The sequence below is a fragment of the Siphateles boraxobius genome, unplaced genomic scaffold (assembly GCF_051911475.1).
Source record: "Siphateles boraxobius isolate OS27281-9 unplaced genomic scaffold, OSU_SipBor_1 7, whole genome shotgun sequence".
Taxonomy (NCBI): Eukaryota; Metazoa; Chordata; class Actinopteri; order Cypriniformes; family Leuciscidae; genus Siphateles; species Siphateles boraxobius.
The window spans coordinates 41,316,117-41,331,921 of NW_027509197.1; the positions used below are offsets into that span (position 1 = coordinate 41,316,117).

At 36.8% G+C, this 15,805-nt stretch overlaps 1 protein-coding gene across 2 annotated transcripts in view; it reads left to right on the top strand.

Moving 5' to 3' along the window:
• Window positions 1-2,394: 2,394 nt before the first annotated feature.
• Window positions 2,395-15,805, top strand: part of LOC143723958 (rho GTPase-activating protein 6) — a 47,530-nt gene continuing 34,119 nt past the window's right edge. Inside the window, exon 1 of one of the 2 annotated variants that reach the window (XM_077216905.1) lies at window positions 2,395-3,064. In XM_077216905.1, the coding sequence (XP_077073020.1) occupies window positions 2,630-3,064 (435 nt within the window). In that variant the 5' untranslated portion in view covers window positions 2,395-2,629. The remainder of the gene's footprint in view (window positions 3,065-15,805) is intronic. The other variant, XR_013197202.1, reaches the window with a different exon arrangement.

The window sequence follows — 15,805 nt, forward strand, 5'->3', positions numbered from 1 at the left end:
GGACAAATGCTGTCATGCTGGTTAGCTTAAATTAAAACAACATTTGGGTGTGGAAGTAAAGAACTGTGAACAAAGCTTCATAATATACAACTGAATTCTCAGTGGAAAACATTGTTATTGTGACTTTTTTGTTATGTTGTTTGAGGCTTTTGTTTATATAAGAGCATTTTTGGAAGTGTCGTCCAATAATGTGAAGTATTTATTAAAAATAGGCCTCTTTAAAAATGGCAAATAGCCTATATTATTACATTTATTTTGAATTCCATTGCATTCAAAATTGAATTACAATTCAGCGTCATATTTTCAACTCTCCTTCCCTAAGGAGCTAAAAATTGCAGGGAAATCGTTTAATCGAAAGTTGAAAGATTGTATTAACGAACCGATCACACATAAACTCCACCCAAAAGAAGTGGAGAGCTCAGGATTTTCTTCGAGCCCAATGTTTACGAGTTGAGGCGAGTCAGTGAGAAACATGCAGAATACCACAATACTAAGGTAATTAACAGTGAAATTAACAGGCGTTTCTATTTACAACAAAATAAGCCAAGTGTCTGCACAAACTGCATTGTAATGTAACAATATAATATGTAACGATAACTGCCTTCGTAAATTAATTAAAAGCATAAAAAAGCAACACACATTCTTTGTTCTTCATTTTCTAGAAGTAGAGTTTAAAAACCTTGCTGTTTTTTTCGTATAGTTAATTTAGAGAAGGTACAGCGCCATCTTGCACCAACGAAAGTGACTTGACACCGTAAACACGACTTTCCAATACGAACTTCCCAGGAGGACTTGAACGCAACATAAGCGCCTATTTTCACGTACGACAGAAATTCCCCATGGATGTAACGATACCCAGACAGCAACATAGTGTCGGCCCAGATCCGGGCCACATCTGGAACATGTGGATTCTACCCATACCGGATGTGAGCCGGACCTGGGCCGACACTATGTTGCTTTGCCACTTATGCTGCCTTTTTGTGCTATCGGAATTATCGTAAATAGGAGTTTCCTAGTTAAAAACTGGACATGAACGCCCACTCAACTCATATTTTTACTGGAACACGAATGGGTGTTTTTTTTTTATGCAAACCTGGCAACCCTGTACCAATTTACGAGTTTGTGCCATAAACTTTAAACAGGGCTGAGGGAAGAACGATTGCTGCTGTGATTGGTATTCTTTATTAGTTTTTTCCACAAAAGTAGTGCATATTTACATATATAAAAATCATTTTAAGTGTATTGTATATTTTATCTACAGCAAAAATAGCCGTTATTTTACCAAAATTCTAGAATTGTCAGCGAGCTGACGAGATAAATACTATCATGGTGAATGTATATGGTTGTCAATGAGTGGGTTTGCTAAATATAATTTTGGCTTTCAGACTTTCCCAAAAAACAGGAAAGAATAAACTGGTGTCTCCATGATTCTTACCGACAACAAAGTGCTTGAATGCGACTAGCTGGCAATAAGGACTTCAATAGTGGGAAGTATTTAGATAATTTCCGATAACATATTTGAAGGCAGCATTCATTTAGGTTAAAGTCCCCCTGTGGTGAAAGTCCAGTTTTTAATGTTGTTTATATGTCTATGTGGCATTTTTAATATGCTTTAAGGCAAACCATGTGTAAATTCATAAGTCGACAGCATTGCTGAGTATTTTCTCCTTAAAACTGCAGTGAACCGAACCCGAACCCTAACCCCAACCCAGTCTCAAAAACACAGTTTGAAATCGCTGGTTTTTCTGACGTCACAAACGACTTTGTAACTAATCAGGGGTGCGTTTCCCAAAGCCAACTATGGTCGCAAGTTCCGTCGTTACCAATAGAGTTTGATGGAAATTGCTATCATAGTTGGCCAACGATGCTTTTGGGAAACGCACCCCAGATCAACGTGTGATCGTCAAGAATCTCTGAGCTGCTGTGAGTGAGTGGAGGCGGGGCTCATTTGCATATTCATAGAACCACCTATACTAAATGAGGCAAGGGTGTAGAGTTATATTCAAGATGTTTTAAGGCATGAAGAATTTTTTTTAAATATATAATTTTGGTGAACAAAGATTAAATTTAAGGGATAAAATGATTAAAACTACAGGGGAACTTTAAGATATGTTTTTAACTGTTATATTATTATGATTTTTTAATATCACACACACACATATTACAAAAAAATTTGTTTTAAAAGTCAACAATCAAACTCAATGAAACGCGCAAAATTACAATTTGGGGTTGCGCAATACAATACGAACTTCAACACGAATCTTTGTTTTTAAAATAAATTCCATTATTCTTGATAGACTCTCGCTTGAAATGTGCTATATAACCGACACGACCAGTTAATGAGAATTAGGCCCTATAAATGTTATATTTACCTCAGTTCTCCAGGAGGAGGGCAGAGCCGGAGCGCGGGAGAAAGAGGGCGGGAGCGCTGACAGAGATGCAGTTGAGAAACTTAACTGACTCACGCGGGTTTTGGCTTGAACAGTGGAAACATACTGGTTTATCTGCTGATATAAACCAATAGCAGAGATGGATGAGAGAATATTATTTTTTTTCTGATACAATACATGTTTTCACCTGTCATTGACAGCCAAACGTCATCATCGGTTGTTCAGTCAGTCAGGTTCACATGTGTTTGGGGCGTCATTCTGTGTCTCACATCATCGCAGGGATGAACAGCGTCTTCTCCTGTTCCTCATCGGGCTCGAAAAGCTTCGCAAAGAGAAAACTTCGACAGACTCGAAGTCTGGATTCAGCGCTGATGCGAAACGGCGCGACGCCCGCAGACGTTAATAGCGTTCATCGGTTCTCGGGCTCCACAACTGGATTTACCAGCAACCAAACCATCTCTGAAGACTCCAGACTCAAACCGCGTCTTTCTTCGTCGAGGTTGTCGGCGTCTTCAGACGCTTCGTCGATCTCCAGCGTTCATTTCAAACGCAACGCGTCCAGGGATTTATCTCTCAACCTCTCGGGTTCAAGCAACATCTTCTCTCCGAGAAAGTGGCTTCAAAGAAAGTTACCTCAGTCGGATGCTGTTTCCCACAATATCTGTAAATCTGAGGTAAGATTTCGAGAGAAAAAAAACATGCTTTATAAGAGTTCAAAGCAGATGTTGTTGTTGACATGGATGTAGTCTGGCGTCACGAGTAGCTAATGTATAATGACAGATTTTTAAATAACGTTAGCAAATCAAATGATACATTACGAGGCTTGCCTGTCACTGTTTCTATTAAGTTTTTTTTAACACATTTAATCAACTTGTTTTCTAGTTCACTTTTAAATGTCACGTGGTGTACATTTTTGCTGATATATAGCCTAGATATTTCATATAGTCTATTATTTAACATGAGCTTACAGTAATTCGAAATGTGAATTTCATTAAACTTATAAACCATATTATATCTTCACAAATTCATTAACTGTGAGCCTTGGCAGCAGATTATGTATATGTATATATATATATATATATATATATATATATATATATATATATATATATATAGGCTATAGTGTTTAGAAGCATGAATCCAAGTTTCAGTATGAGATTGACACTTTCTGGTTCTTTTTGTATCACCATAACTTTTAATTCAGATTACACTGATATTTAGCCCTAAAGCAACTGTTTTGTCTCAAGGCACTTCACAAACAATTTATCTTGCATTACTTGCCATGGCAAGTTTCAAAAGTTCGCTTGAGCTGCACAGAAACTAGAGTTAAAACTGCACCAACAGAGAACAGCACGATTTTTAAAATATAGTTTATATATAGTGCCTTTATAATAGACCTAATTATGCCCTTTTTTAAAGTCTTGATGTTGTTTTCAGGCTCTACTAGAACAGGTTTTCCTGCTTGAATGTTGATTATTTTCCTCATATTCTCCATTGTTGCGGCTCCTCTCTTCCCAGTCTGTCAGTAACGCTCTGTTTACTTCCTGTCTCTATGAAGCCCCTCCTTCTGAAAAGCACACTGTGCTGTGATTGGTCGGCTGGAGCAGTGTGTTGTGATTGGTCGAGCGCTTCGAATGTGTTTGGGAAATGCCCCGCCCCTTACCATAACCGGCAGTTTAACACACTACTGACTAACTCAACCAGGCCCCGCCCCTTTATTCTGCGCATTAATTATTATTAGTAATATTGTGACCGGAAGAAACTCAAGATAGAGTGTAGGCATTTCAGAGAGTTCAGAAACACTGAAAAAATATAACTTTACTTGATGATATCCTCGTAACAATTTGCACTAAAACATTTTAAGTAAATTTTACTGCTACTGCTCTGTACAACTTACCTGTTATTATCAAGTCAAATCTACTTACTATTGAACTTAACATTCACTTGACACTTAACATTTAATTGAATTAAGTAAATATTACTTAATTATTTTTATTTTATTTTATTTTACATATAGAATTAAGTAACATCTACTTCATTAAGTTTTGTATATTTAACAAAATTAAATTTTTACTCAAACAATATAACACTGAATTTAACTACACTTTTAAAGTGTATGCTTTACTTAAAAACATCTAAGTACTAAATAATACAATAGATATTGTATAACTTCCATATTGTATCAATAGAAATAACATGGCAGGTGAACACAGAGACATCAATACTTGATACACAATACAGAATGACGGTAACATTGTTTTTGAATATATGAATGTGTCATTTTGAGTATAAAATGAATCCAGATGTCACAAAATGGCAAGTTACCAACCCAAAAACAAAAGTAATGATAAAACAGTGACAAATCAACCTTATTAATTAATCATGCCCCAGTGCATGATGGGAACACCAAGTATTAGAAAGTTGAGTAGGTTTTACTTAGTTTAGTTTTTTGAATTCTTGCCTGAACTATACCTTTTTAATTCATTTTTTTCTGTAGCATTTACTTCACCACAAAATCAATTTATCAGTGCAGTTTTTTTCATGATCAAACCGCAACATAACACACCAAAGAAAAATTAAAATGTAAAAAAACATAAGACCTCTTTAAGACTAGTGAAAGATCGCTTCAACTGGTTCTTTAAGGTCGTGATGTTTGATCCACCACTGAACAACAGAGACAGTGAAGGTTCTGGAAACCGACTTGTTTCTTATTGTAATAAAAGCAGTGACTCGTAAACAAACTAAATAAACTGTGTTATTTGATTACTTTGAAATTAAATAACATTGGAACCAAACTAATTAAACAACATTGAGGGAATTTTATCATTATCTATATTTTAGAACAAAATGTATGCATGGTTGAAATAACTAAATTAATATAATTATATTTAGTTGTATTACTGAGGTAAAATGTGTGATTCAATTAGTTACTAATCAAATTAAAAGGAAATTGCTTTGCATTGATAAAGTAATCCAAATGAAGTAATCCATTTATAATGGGTAACTTATAACAGTAAGCAATTACATTTCCAAAGTAACCTTCCTACCACTGAATGTATGTGAGATTCAAGATGTGTGTTTGTCCCCTCCTTCTGAAAAGCACACTGTGCTGTGATTGGTCGGCAGGAGCAGTGTGTTGTGATTGGTCGAGCGCTTCGAGTGTGTTTGGGAAATGCCCCGCCCCTTACCATAACAGGCAGTTTAACACACTACTAACTAACTCAAGAGGTTCAAGATGGTGTGAACCTACACTGGACACGGTTCGGTTCGATTACGATTATCATGTCATCGATTCAGTTCAATTCGATATCACGATGCACTGCATCCTCAATTTTAAATTTTACTTCACATATTTACAATTTTGTCAATAAATACAAGCAGTCGGACTCTGCTAGGCGTTAACAGCTCGCGGTGAACATGGCTGCCGTGGTTTATCAAGTTAGTGTATACCCCCTGCATATTCTATTTGTGCGTGACACGATTTACACACAGCGCGTGTCTTCTCCAGGTCGTGTTTACCAGGTTGTTCATAAGAGCTGAAATGTGCCCAGATGTAGGCTTTTAAAGTATTTGGAGTAATTACTCACACTCGCGTCTCCCTCTGCCAGTGTATGCTACCGCGACAAAGCACATACGTGACAAACGACGTCAGAAAAGCGTCAGTACATTATAATCGGTTATAAAGCCATGAATTCCACTTCCTGTCATTTCAATTCAACTTCCTGTGGGGCGGAGTCAATTCCAATTCATGAATTGAATGGAGGCCAATTCTGAATTTTGCACAAGCCCGGTAGGAGCGTGTTGAGGTTCAGTTCCAGTGTCCGTTCTGAAGACTGACGTCAACGGCGTGAACTCCCGAGGCCCGGACTCTGTTTGCGTGATTGGAGATCAGACACGCAGAGAGAGTGTGTGTGGAAAGCAGGATTGTGTGTTCTGCTTGTGGAAGAGACAGTGCTGGTATATGAAGACGGATGATCTGGCGCTGGATCTGGCCAGCCGCAGGGTTTCAGCTGGGAAGTCTCTCTGGAATGTCCACTGCAGACTCCAATACAAATATAAAATCTAACCCCGAAGACAACTGGAGATATTGAACTCGTTCAGTGGTTTAGCTGCTGATCCCGACTTTAATAAATGCTTTATCCTCGTTGCGAAAAGTGTGCGAGAGAGGATAATCGGATACGTTTGTTTGTTGCTGTTGTTTCTACTTGATTGAGAGATTGTGTTAGCAAGATTCACTGGGTTAAAACAACTCAATTTGGGTTGTTTTCAACCCAAGGGTTTGGTAAATCTAGAACAGAACACGTGTTGGGTTAATTTTACCCTGCAAATTGGGTTGTTTGTTTAACTCAGCATACTGCGTTGATTCATTTTTACTAAAGTACTAGCTTCTTTTTTTCTTTACAGATTAACTTTAATCCTCTAAACTTAAACAAAATACTCCACACAACCACTGGTTTGCATTATAATTATAATATAATGATAATTCCTTTATTTTTATTATATTTTACAATATAGCATATTTTTTATAGTTTTGAATACATATTGCATAGCGGAGGAAGTTATAACTTCATACGCCCTGCGTTTCACTCGTAGCCAAAATATGCTGTGACTCCATAAAGTGTACAGTTCTGAAAACATATTTTAACTAAGCATTTATATTCTGTATCTTTTTTTAATAAAATAACATTTTATGCAAGGCATCAGGCGTTTCGTTCACACGACACTTGTTTAGGTGAGCCACATCGCGCCCCTGTATGTTGCCTTGCATAAAATAAAACGATATACAGAACAATAATGAATTTATAGATACAAAAATTGTACACAAACCTGTATTTTACCAAAGACACACACCAATTTGAAGGAGATGCACTGTTCTCTCTTGAAGAGGTCGCAAAAAGCCTGCGATAAATAACTTAACCCCTGGGTTGTTATATCTGACCTAGGATTTGGGTAACACAAAAACTACCCAAACACTGGGTTGTTACGTTTGAGCCAGGATCTGGGTAACACAAAAACTACCCAAACACTGGGTTGTTACGTTTGAGCCAGGATCTGGGTAACACAAAAACTACCCAAACACTGGGTGGTTACGTTTGAGCCAGGATCTGGGTAACACAAAAACTACCCAAACACTGAAAAAATAATCCAAAAAAATGTACTCAAAAGGCTTGGGTGGAAAAAATAACCCATTATTTTTTAGGGTTTAATGACAAAATAATGCACAATCTAGTGAACGGCACATTCTGAAGTGGAACCTGCTGTTGAGATGTGTTGCATGTTCAGGATGAATAAATGTGGCATTAATCCCACACATGTCTAAAGTGCAAGATGAATATGTTATGAAAGTGCTTGTTTTTTGAAGCAGGTTTTTGCTTCTTTGCAAGGATCAGGAACCAGTGAAATTACATTATAAAGACAGACATGACCCATAAACACCTCTTCATAAACAATGCATGTATTCTTCTATCCCAGTGTTGCCAAAGTACAATATTGAGAAACCAAAACACCAAATTTGTAGATGTGTGTGTTGGCCAAAGGGGAGCTCTCTCTAACAGTTACCTAACCTCTCAGGAATCTGGGTTTAGAAAGCTCCTCCTATAAAGCAGTTTAGCTGTGTCTTTTACAGCACTGCTCTTTCTATTATTTGGACAATGAAACTGTCAGGCTGCAAAAGGCAGTTTGTTTTTTGTTGCCCCGTTCAACTAAAATGCATGCATTAAACTGCAAAGACACCTGAAACCCTTTTACAGCCCCAATTAAAACATTGCAAAATGACTGAATCTTAAGACCAAATGGGAATCGTGTACGGCGTGGAAAAAGTCTATCTTTGCTTCCTTTTGGCCTCGTTGCAGATCGTTTCAGTGAATCTGTTGGAGCTTAGCAATGTTTAGATCTAGAGGTAAAGTGCTCTAATATATCTCCGTAAGATACGGCCACAACTTTTATTGGGTTGCTTTTAACTGGTTTTAAATAAATTCCCATTTTTGGTCAAATTGCATTTATCCGTGCGCTTGTGCAATGCTTGAAGTCCCTCTGTGGGGAAAATCCAGCTATTAATGTTGTTTATGTGTCTATGTGATGTTTTTAATATGCTTTAAGACAATCCATGTGTAAATTCATAAGTCGACAGCATTGCTGAGTATTTTCTGCTTAAAACTGCAGTGAACCAAAGACAGTCTCAAAAACACGGTTTGAAATCGCTGGTGTTTCTGACGTCACAAACTACCTTGCAACCAATCAGATCAACGTGTGATCGTCAACGAGTGGATCTCTGAGTGAGTGAGTGAGTGGAGGCGAGGCTAATTTGCATATTCATAGAATCGCGCATACTAAATGAGGCAAGGGTGTCGAGTTACATTCAAGATATTTTAAGGCATGAAGATTTTTTTTCAAGGAAAAACGTTTGGTGATCAAAAATGAGTTTTAAGGGATAAAATGATTGACCAAAGATTGAACAAAGCTTTATGCTGGCGAAATTATTTTTCAAAAGTTTTGTGTATGACCTGTTTTTGTTTGTTTGTTTGTTTGTTTGTTTACAAAGTTCCTAACTGGTAGTTTTGCCTGTTATGGAATGCATCACTATTTATGTCTAAGCCTAATGTTTAATATTTTTTTTGAAGTGCAATTTTGTTTACATCCAATTTATTTATTTATTTGGGTATTTATTCAAGTGCATTTTTTGTTAACAGAGACTGAGAGTCCATTGCTTTTATTGTTTTTGGTTGTTTTGTTCATTTATTGCAGATGCTTAAAATGTTTTCCGTTTTCAGTGTTAAACAGTCTTTAGAAATAAAAGTTTATTGATCTTTGAAAAGATGTACCTGCATTATTATGCCATTATCATTATTTTAGATGAAAATGGTCTCAGAATGACAATATTATCGTTTATTATCAATATTATCGTTTATCGCAATAATTTCTTGGACAATTTATCGTCCAGCAAAATTTGTTATCGTGACAGGCCTAGCTGTCGTGGTAAATGTTTTATTTGGAAATTGCTGTGATAAACATTTTTGGTATTTTCTTTTTCAGTAGAATAGCGAAACAATGAAAACGGCATTTTGCATAATGAACAGTTTATTGAAAACCGGTAAACCGAATGAACTTTTCGTGCTATAAAAACTCTCCAGCTCCTTTGCAGCGAGTCTCTTTCTGTCGAGAAGAAAGCGTGTAAGAGCCGTCCTTCAGTAAAGTGACATCTGGTTTACATGAAGTCTGCCTGAGCTTCTCTTTCTCACAGCGAGCAACATGACCTGATCTTTGGCAGCGCTTCCCAGGCAAATACTTCTTCCCACTGGAGACTGTCAACCGAGTACAACAGCACTTCAGGGTCTTTTTAAGGTCTTCTTTCATGTTCGACAGTTTCGTGAATCTTCAAGCTTGCATTGGTCTTTAAAACTTATGAGTGCAAGTGGAAAGTCTCAAAGGAGCATCTAAAGTTAGGCAATATTTGAAGTCAACAAGTTCCTCATTGTTTTTCCTCCTCATTGAATATCATGTTCTTCTCATTTTATGGAAGTCGATTGCGTAGTTCATGTTGACAAGTTACCATTATTCAACACTATGGAATGCAGATAGCAGGATTTTTACAATAAGAAACATCGCCGAATATGTGGTTCGTTCACAGGCCAGTGAAAGTTGGGCATGTTCCTGAAGTCTGACTCGCTTTAAACTCTTTTCTGTTGGAGCAGATCCAGGATAAGAGGCCACGAGTGCTCAGTGTTTTCGGTAAGATGGTTTAGATTAATGAAACTCTTTTAGGACAGTTGCAACATACGATAAGCATCTCAGATCCACAAAGTTGTGTATCTGATTTTCCAGAATGATGGATGGGAAAAAAACTCATTCTCTGAGGTGGAACGTTTTAGAGATTTCTTTTAAAGCAAAAATGTCAGTATCAGAATAACCTTTAACCTTTATATTCTGCCTGCCAATCACTTGAGTGTTTCGCAACACACACATGCTTTACACGCTCCACGTTTAGCCTCAGATTTGTGGCCTTTTTTACACTTATTATTAACATGCATCTCGTGCAAAATTTAAAAAGCCCAAAAGAGCACGTATAGCGACACAAAAGTCATGCGTTCGATTCTCAAGGAATGCAAGAACTTAAAAAATGTGTACCTCGAATGCAATTTATGTTTTTTGGGTAAAAGCATGTGCCAAATGCATACATGCAAATTTGTGATCCGTTCACTCAAGTCCCACTGTGGTGAAAATCCAGCTTTTAATGTTGTTTATGTGTCTATGGCTACGTTCACACTGCAGGCTGAAACGACCCAATTCCGATTTTTTTGCCCCTATGCGACCTGTATATGATCTTTCATGACAGTCTGAACGACACAGATCCGATCAATCAAATGCGACCCAGGCCACTTGGGTATGTGGTCCAAATCCGATATGTATCCGATCTTTTGAAATGCGACTTCAATCTGAACGGCCAGGTCACATGTACCCGACCCGCACGTCATTGATATGCGACAAACGTCATAATTCTGCGTTGAAGTAGTAATTCTGGGAATGAGAAGATAAACAACAAATATGGCGGACGAGGCTGAGACCAGTCAATGGAAGGGAAGCGAGGTTTCTGATTTAATTAATATTTGAGGGGACAGCTCTATTCAGGCCATGTTTAGCTACTTCCGCAAACAACAAGTGACGTCGTTGACCGTTGAGTACTCTTCTGCGCATGCGGGTCACTTCTGGATCATTTCACGTTCACACAGGAGATCACAAAAGGTCGCATTTAATTGGAAATGTGAACGGCCTTGCAAAAAAATCCGATTTTTTCAAAAAATCGGAATTGAGCATTAAGCCCCTGCAGTGTGAACGAGGCCTTCGTGGTGTTTCTAATGTGCTTTAAAGGGTTAGTTCGCCCATTTAAGACATGAAGTTGTATGGAATCCTTACCAGCACTATAGTGCATACACACTGACCCACTCTGTAGTCGCCTCCCTGGTCAGAGTTCTGGCCGCTGGAAGTTTTTCAATAAAGTACTCCCGGTTATTTTCCGGGGCCACAAAACTGTGCGTTTTTACGTGAAAAAATGATTTGCGTTTCAAAGCTTGATTAATTTACCACACAAAAAACACGCCGGTCAAAATTCATACCTCAGTTTTAATCGGCACTATTTTCTATCCATTTCTATCAATCCGCACTGCTGTCAGCGTCAACAGTGCGCACGTTCCCATCAGCTGTTCCATAGTGTTTACACAATCGATTGACAACGACATAGAAAGTATTAAATTAACATTGGTGCGAACTTGTAAATTCCCAGGCTGTGAACACAAGGATGTGCCGGGATCACCGTTCAGATTCCATCGTTTTCCTGTTTCGGATATAACTATCAGACAGCTTTGGCTGGTTGCCATCGGCTACTCTGTGGGAGCTAAAATATCCAGAATAAAGGATTTTCGTGTGTGTAGTGCTCACTTCAGCGAAGACGATTACATCCCCAACCAAGGAGGAAAAGGAAAATTAAAGAGTTTTGCTGTACCAGTACCACGGGTAAGCTCTTTAGATTCCATTATAAAACACGTGAAAAGATGTCTAATATTAAAAACAGTATATAGGGATATTGGTACAATTTGCTGAGAAAACTATTTGATTGAACACACACACAATTGAGGTTTTGTGTTGCAATCAATAACATTTGATTTGATCTTGTATACTCCGGTTCATAAAGGTGTCCCTTTGTCGTTGTGCTAAAATTACTGTCGCGCTATCAACAGCTGATGGGAACGTGCGCACTGTTGACGTTGACAGCAGCGCGGATTGATAGAAATGGATAGAAAATAGTGCCGATTAAAACTGAGGTATGAATTTTGACCGGCGTGTTTTTTGTGTGGTAAATTAATCAAGCTTTGAAACGCAAATCACTTTTTCACGTAAAAACGCACAGTTTTGTGGCCCCGGAAAATAACCGGGAGTACTTTATTGAAAAACTTCCAGCGGCCAGAACTCCGACCAGGGAGATGACTACAGAGTGGGTCAGTGTGTATGCACTATAGTGCTGGTAAGGATTGCATACAACTTCATGTCTTAAATGGGCGAACTAACCCTTTAAGACAAACCATGTGTAAATTCATAAGTTGACAGCATTGCTACCTTGTAACCAATCAGATCAACGTGTGATCATCAACGAGTGGATGAGTGAGTGGAGGCGGGGCTCATTTGCATATTCATAGAACCGCGTATACTAAATGAGGCATAGGGTGTCGAGTTACATTCAAGATATTTTAATGCATTTTTTTCAAGGGAAAAACATTTAAATATGTAATTTTGATGATCAAATATGAGTTTTAAGGGATAACGTTATTGACTACAGGGCGACTTTAACCTTCATCTTTCTCTTGGGTCATTTTGACCCGGAAAATATTTTAAAATTTTTTTATTTTTATATTGAGTGTTCATTAGTGGGGTCCAGGACTTTTCTCGCACTTGAACCACTAATACACACACACACACACAAATAATTTGAATGGATTCGAGGAGTTTTGTGGTAGAAATTTAAAAAAGTAACAAATCCTTCCCTTGGGTCAATTTGACCCCTTTAGGAATGAATGGAATGCGAGGACTGCTTAAGTTCACATAGAAAAACCTAAAAATGCTCAAATCTAGTGGCTAGAGTCATGAAAAGGCATGTTATATTATTATTTTTCCACATGAGGTCTGCAAAGACATCCAATGTAAGATATTTAGAGCTGAATTAAAAGGGTTATGCATGAAATTGTCAGTAATTTTGAATTCAAGTTGAAAGAATTTGAGGAATGTGCTTAAATAACAATTAATTTATTTTTTATTGATTAAATATAGTAATTTAAAGGTAGTAGTAATAATAATAATAATAAATAATAAATATAATAATAAAATAATTCTCTAAAAACAATTGCATTAAAAATAGGCAATTATCAAAATGAAATAAAATAAGCTTTCTGTACATAAAAAAAAAAAAATGTAGTGCTTTGGGTCATTTTGACCCAGGAAGCAAGAATGAGAAAAAAAAAATCTCTACGAAGTTAAAATACATAGTACATACATACTTACCAAGAGGTCACAGTTCAGCTGATTAATACAGTCAGGTTTACCCTTTCGTAATGTTACTGCTTTTTCTGATAAAGATTTTTTTGCAACCAACGCATAAATTGTGAGCATTTAATTGTACTATTGTAGATGTTCCATGAGTGTGTTAGCCACTAATGCATGTTCAGTGTTTCACTTCTGTTTGTGGCACATGATCGCATCTTTGCCGTGACTTTTGCTACTCGCATGCATATCTTTTTTCAGTTTCTTTTTGCGCAGTATTGTGTGTGTATGACATGCTGTCTGGCTTTACTGAGCTTTTCCAGTTTCACATATCAAGTCCATTCATTGTCAATCAGGGTCAACAATGCAGTTTCCCTTTGACGTGGAGTGGAAAGAGTGGAAGTAAAGGAGAGGAAGAGGCGTTTCCGCTACTGGACGACTCTCATGTGTTCTTCTGATTATATATATATATACTGATGTTGAAACCAGCATCTTCCTGTTTCTTTGTGCCACTCTGGGTTTTAACACTGGGAACAAGATGAAGTGATATTTGCATAATCAAAGCTATATTCAGTGGGATTGTTCAGGAGATTTCTGAACCGTTGAACTCTGTAGCGTTTGTTAGTGTTGTTTGCTTAAAGACTATATGAAGAATTGGAGATTTTTATCCTTTTCAGGTCTTTGAAACTGAAATTTAGTCCAAAAACAACATCAAAATGTGCAAGAACAGATTTTTCATTTTGTAAACATGTACAATAAATGCAAGAAATTAATACTTTTATTCAGCGAAGACATGGAGCAATCCTGAAAAACTAAAATATTAATCAGCTCAACAAAATCAAATCCTCATATTATAGTGATTTCTGAAGGATCATGTGACACTGAAGACTGGAGTAATGATGCTGAAAATACAGCTTTGATCACAGGAATAAATTACACTTTATTATATATTCACATAGAAAACTGCTGATTTACATTGCAATAATATTTCACTGTTTTTACTGTATTTTTAATTAAATAAATGCAGCCTAGGTTAAAATCATAAATTTTATTGACTAATTCAAATTTTAAAGAAATTCTTAATTTCTGAATGTTGTGTAATCTGGATGACAAGTGAAACAATTTATTTTAACTTCAGTTTATATTGGTTATTTTCAGCTCAAACATTAATGTCAACAAAGCACATGTCTTTAAATTCTGTAGAAGTGACACCCTTTCCTTCATTGTCTATAATAATAATAATAATAATAGCAATTAGAAGCTGTCCATATGTTACTGTACACATTAGTGTCTATCATTCTAAACATATAATGTGTTTTAGAAGCACATTTTATGATTGAATGCTTATGAATACCAATGAAATCATCATTGAGAATAATGTGCATCGAGCAGCTGTGCCTGAAATTACCATCAGACTCAAATGTGATGCTTATTTGATGGTCCTCAAGTATCTCTTGTTAAACGGCTGTTCAGAAACTGTTGCTCACCTTTTATGCAAATGAGCGATGCTTTCATTGATAATAAGTGTGCAGTAATTAAACAGCGCTGTTCGCTGGAGTGGCACTACGGAAACAAAAGATCCCATGAAAGTCCCCCTGTGTTGAAAATCCAGCTTATAATGTTGTTTATGTGTCTATGTGGTGTTTTTAATATGCTTTAAGACAATCCATGTGTAAATTCATAAGTCGACAGCATTGCTGAGTATTTTCTGCTTAAAACTGCAGTGAACCAAAGACAGTCTCAAAAACACGCTTTGAAATCGCTGGTGTTTCTGACGTCACAAACTACCTTGTAACCAATCAGATCAACGTGTGATCGTCAACGAGTGGATCTCTGAGTGAGTGAGTGAGTGGAGGCGGGGCTCATTTGCATATTCATAGAACCACGCATACTAAATGAGGCAAGGGTGTCGAGTTACATTCAAAATATTTTAAGACATGAAGAATCTTTTTACAAAGAAAAAACTTTTAAATGTCATTTTGGTGATCAAAGATGAGTTTTAAGTGATAAAATTATTGACTACAGGGGGACTTTACATTTAAAATAAAATCTTAATTTATATGAATATATAAGTGTCCTGCTTATTGTTTCTTTATTTATGCCATTTTATATTGTATTGTTAATGACTAATGTGCAGATTTTCTGCTCATTTTGACATGTAATATTTTATGTGCTATTTATGAAATGCACAACCTTTCTAAAGTTAGAATGTTTTTGAAGTGTCTTCTGCTCACAAAAGCTGTATTAACTTGATCAAAAATACAGTAAACAGTGAAATATTATTCCAGTGTAAATCAGCTGTTTTCTATGTGAATATATAGTAAAGTGTAATTTATTCCTGTGATCAAAGCTGAATTTTCAGCATCATTACTCCAGTCTTCAGTGTCACA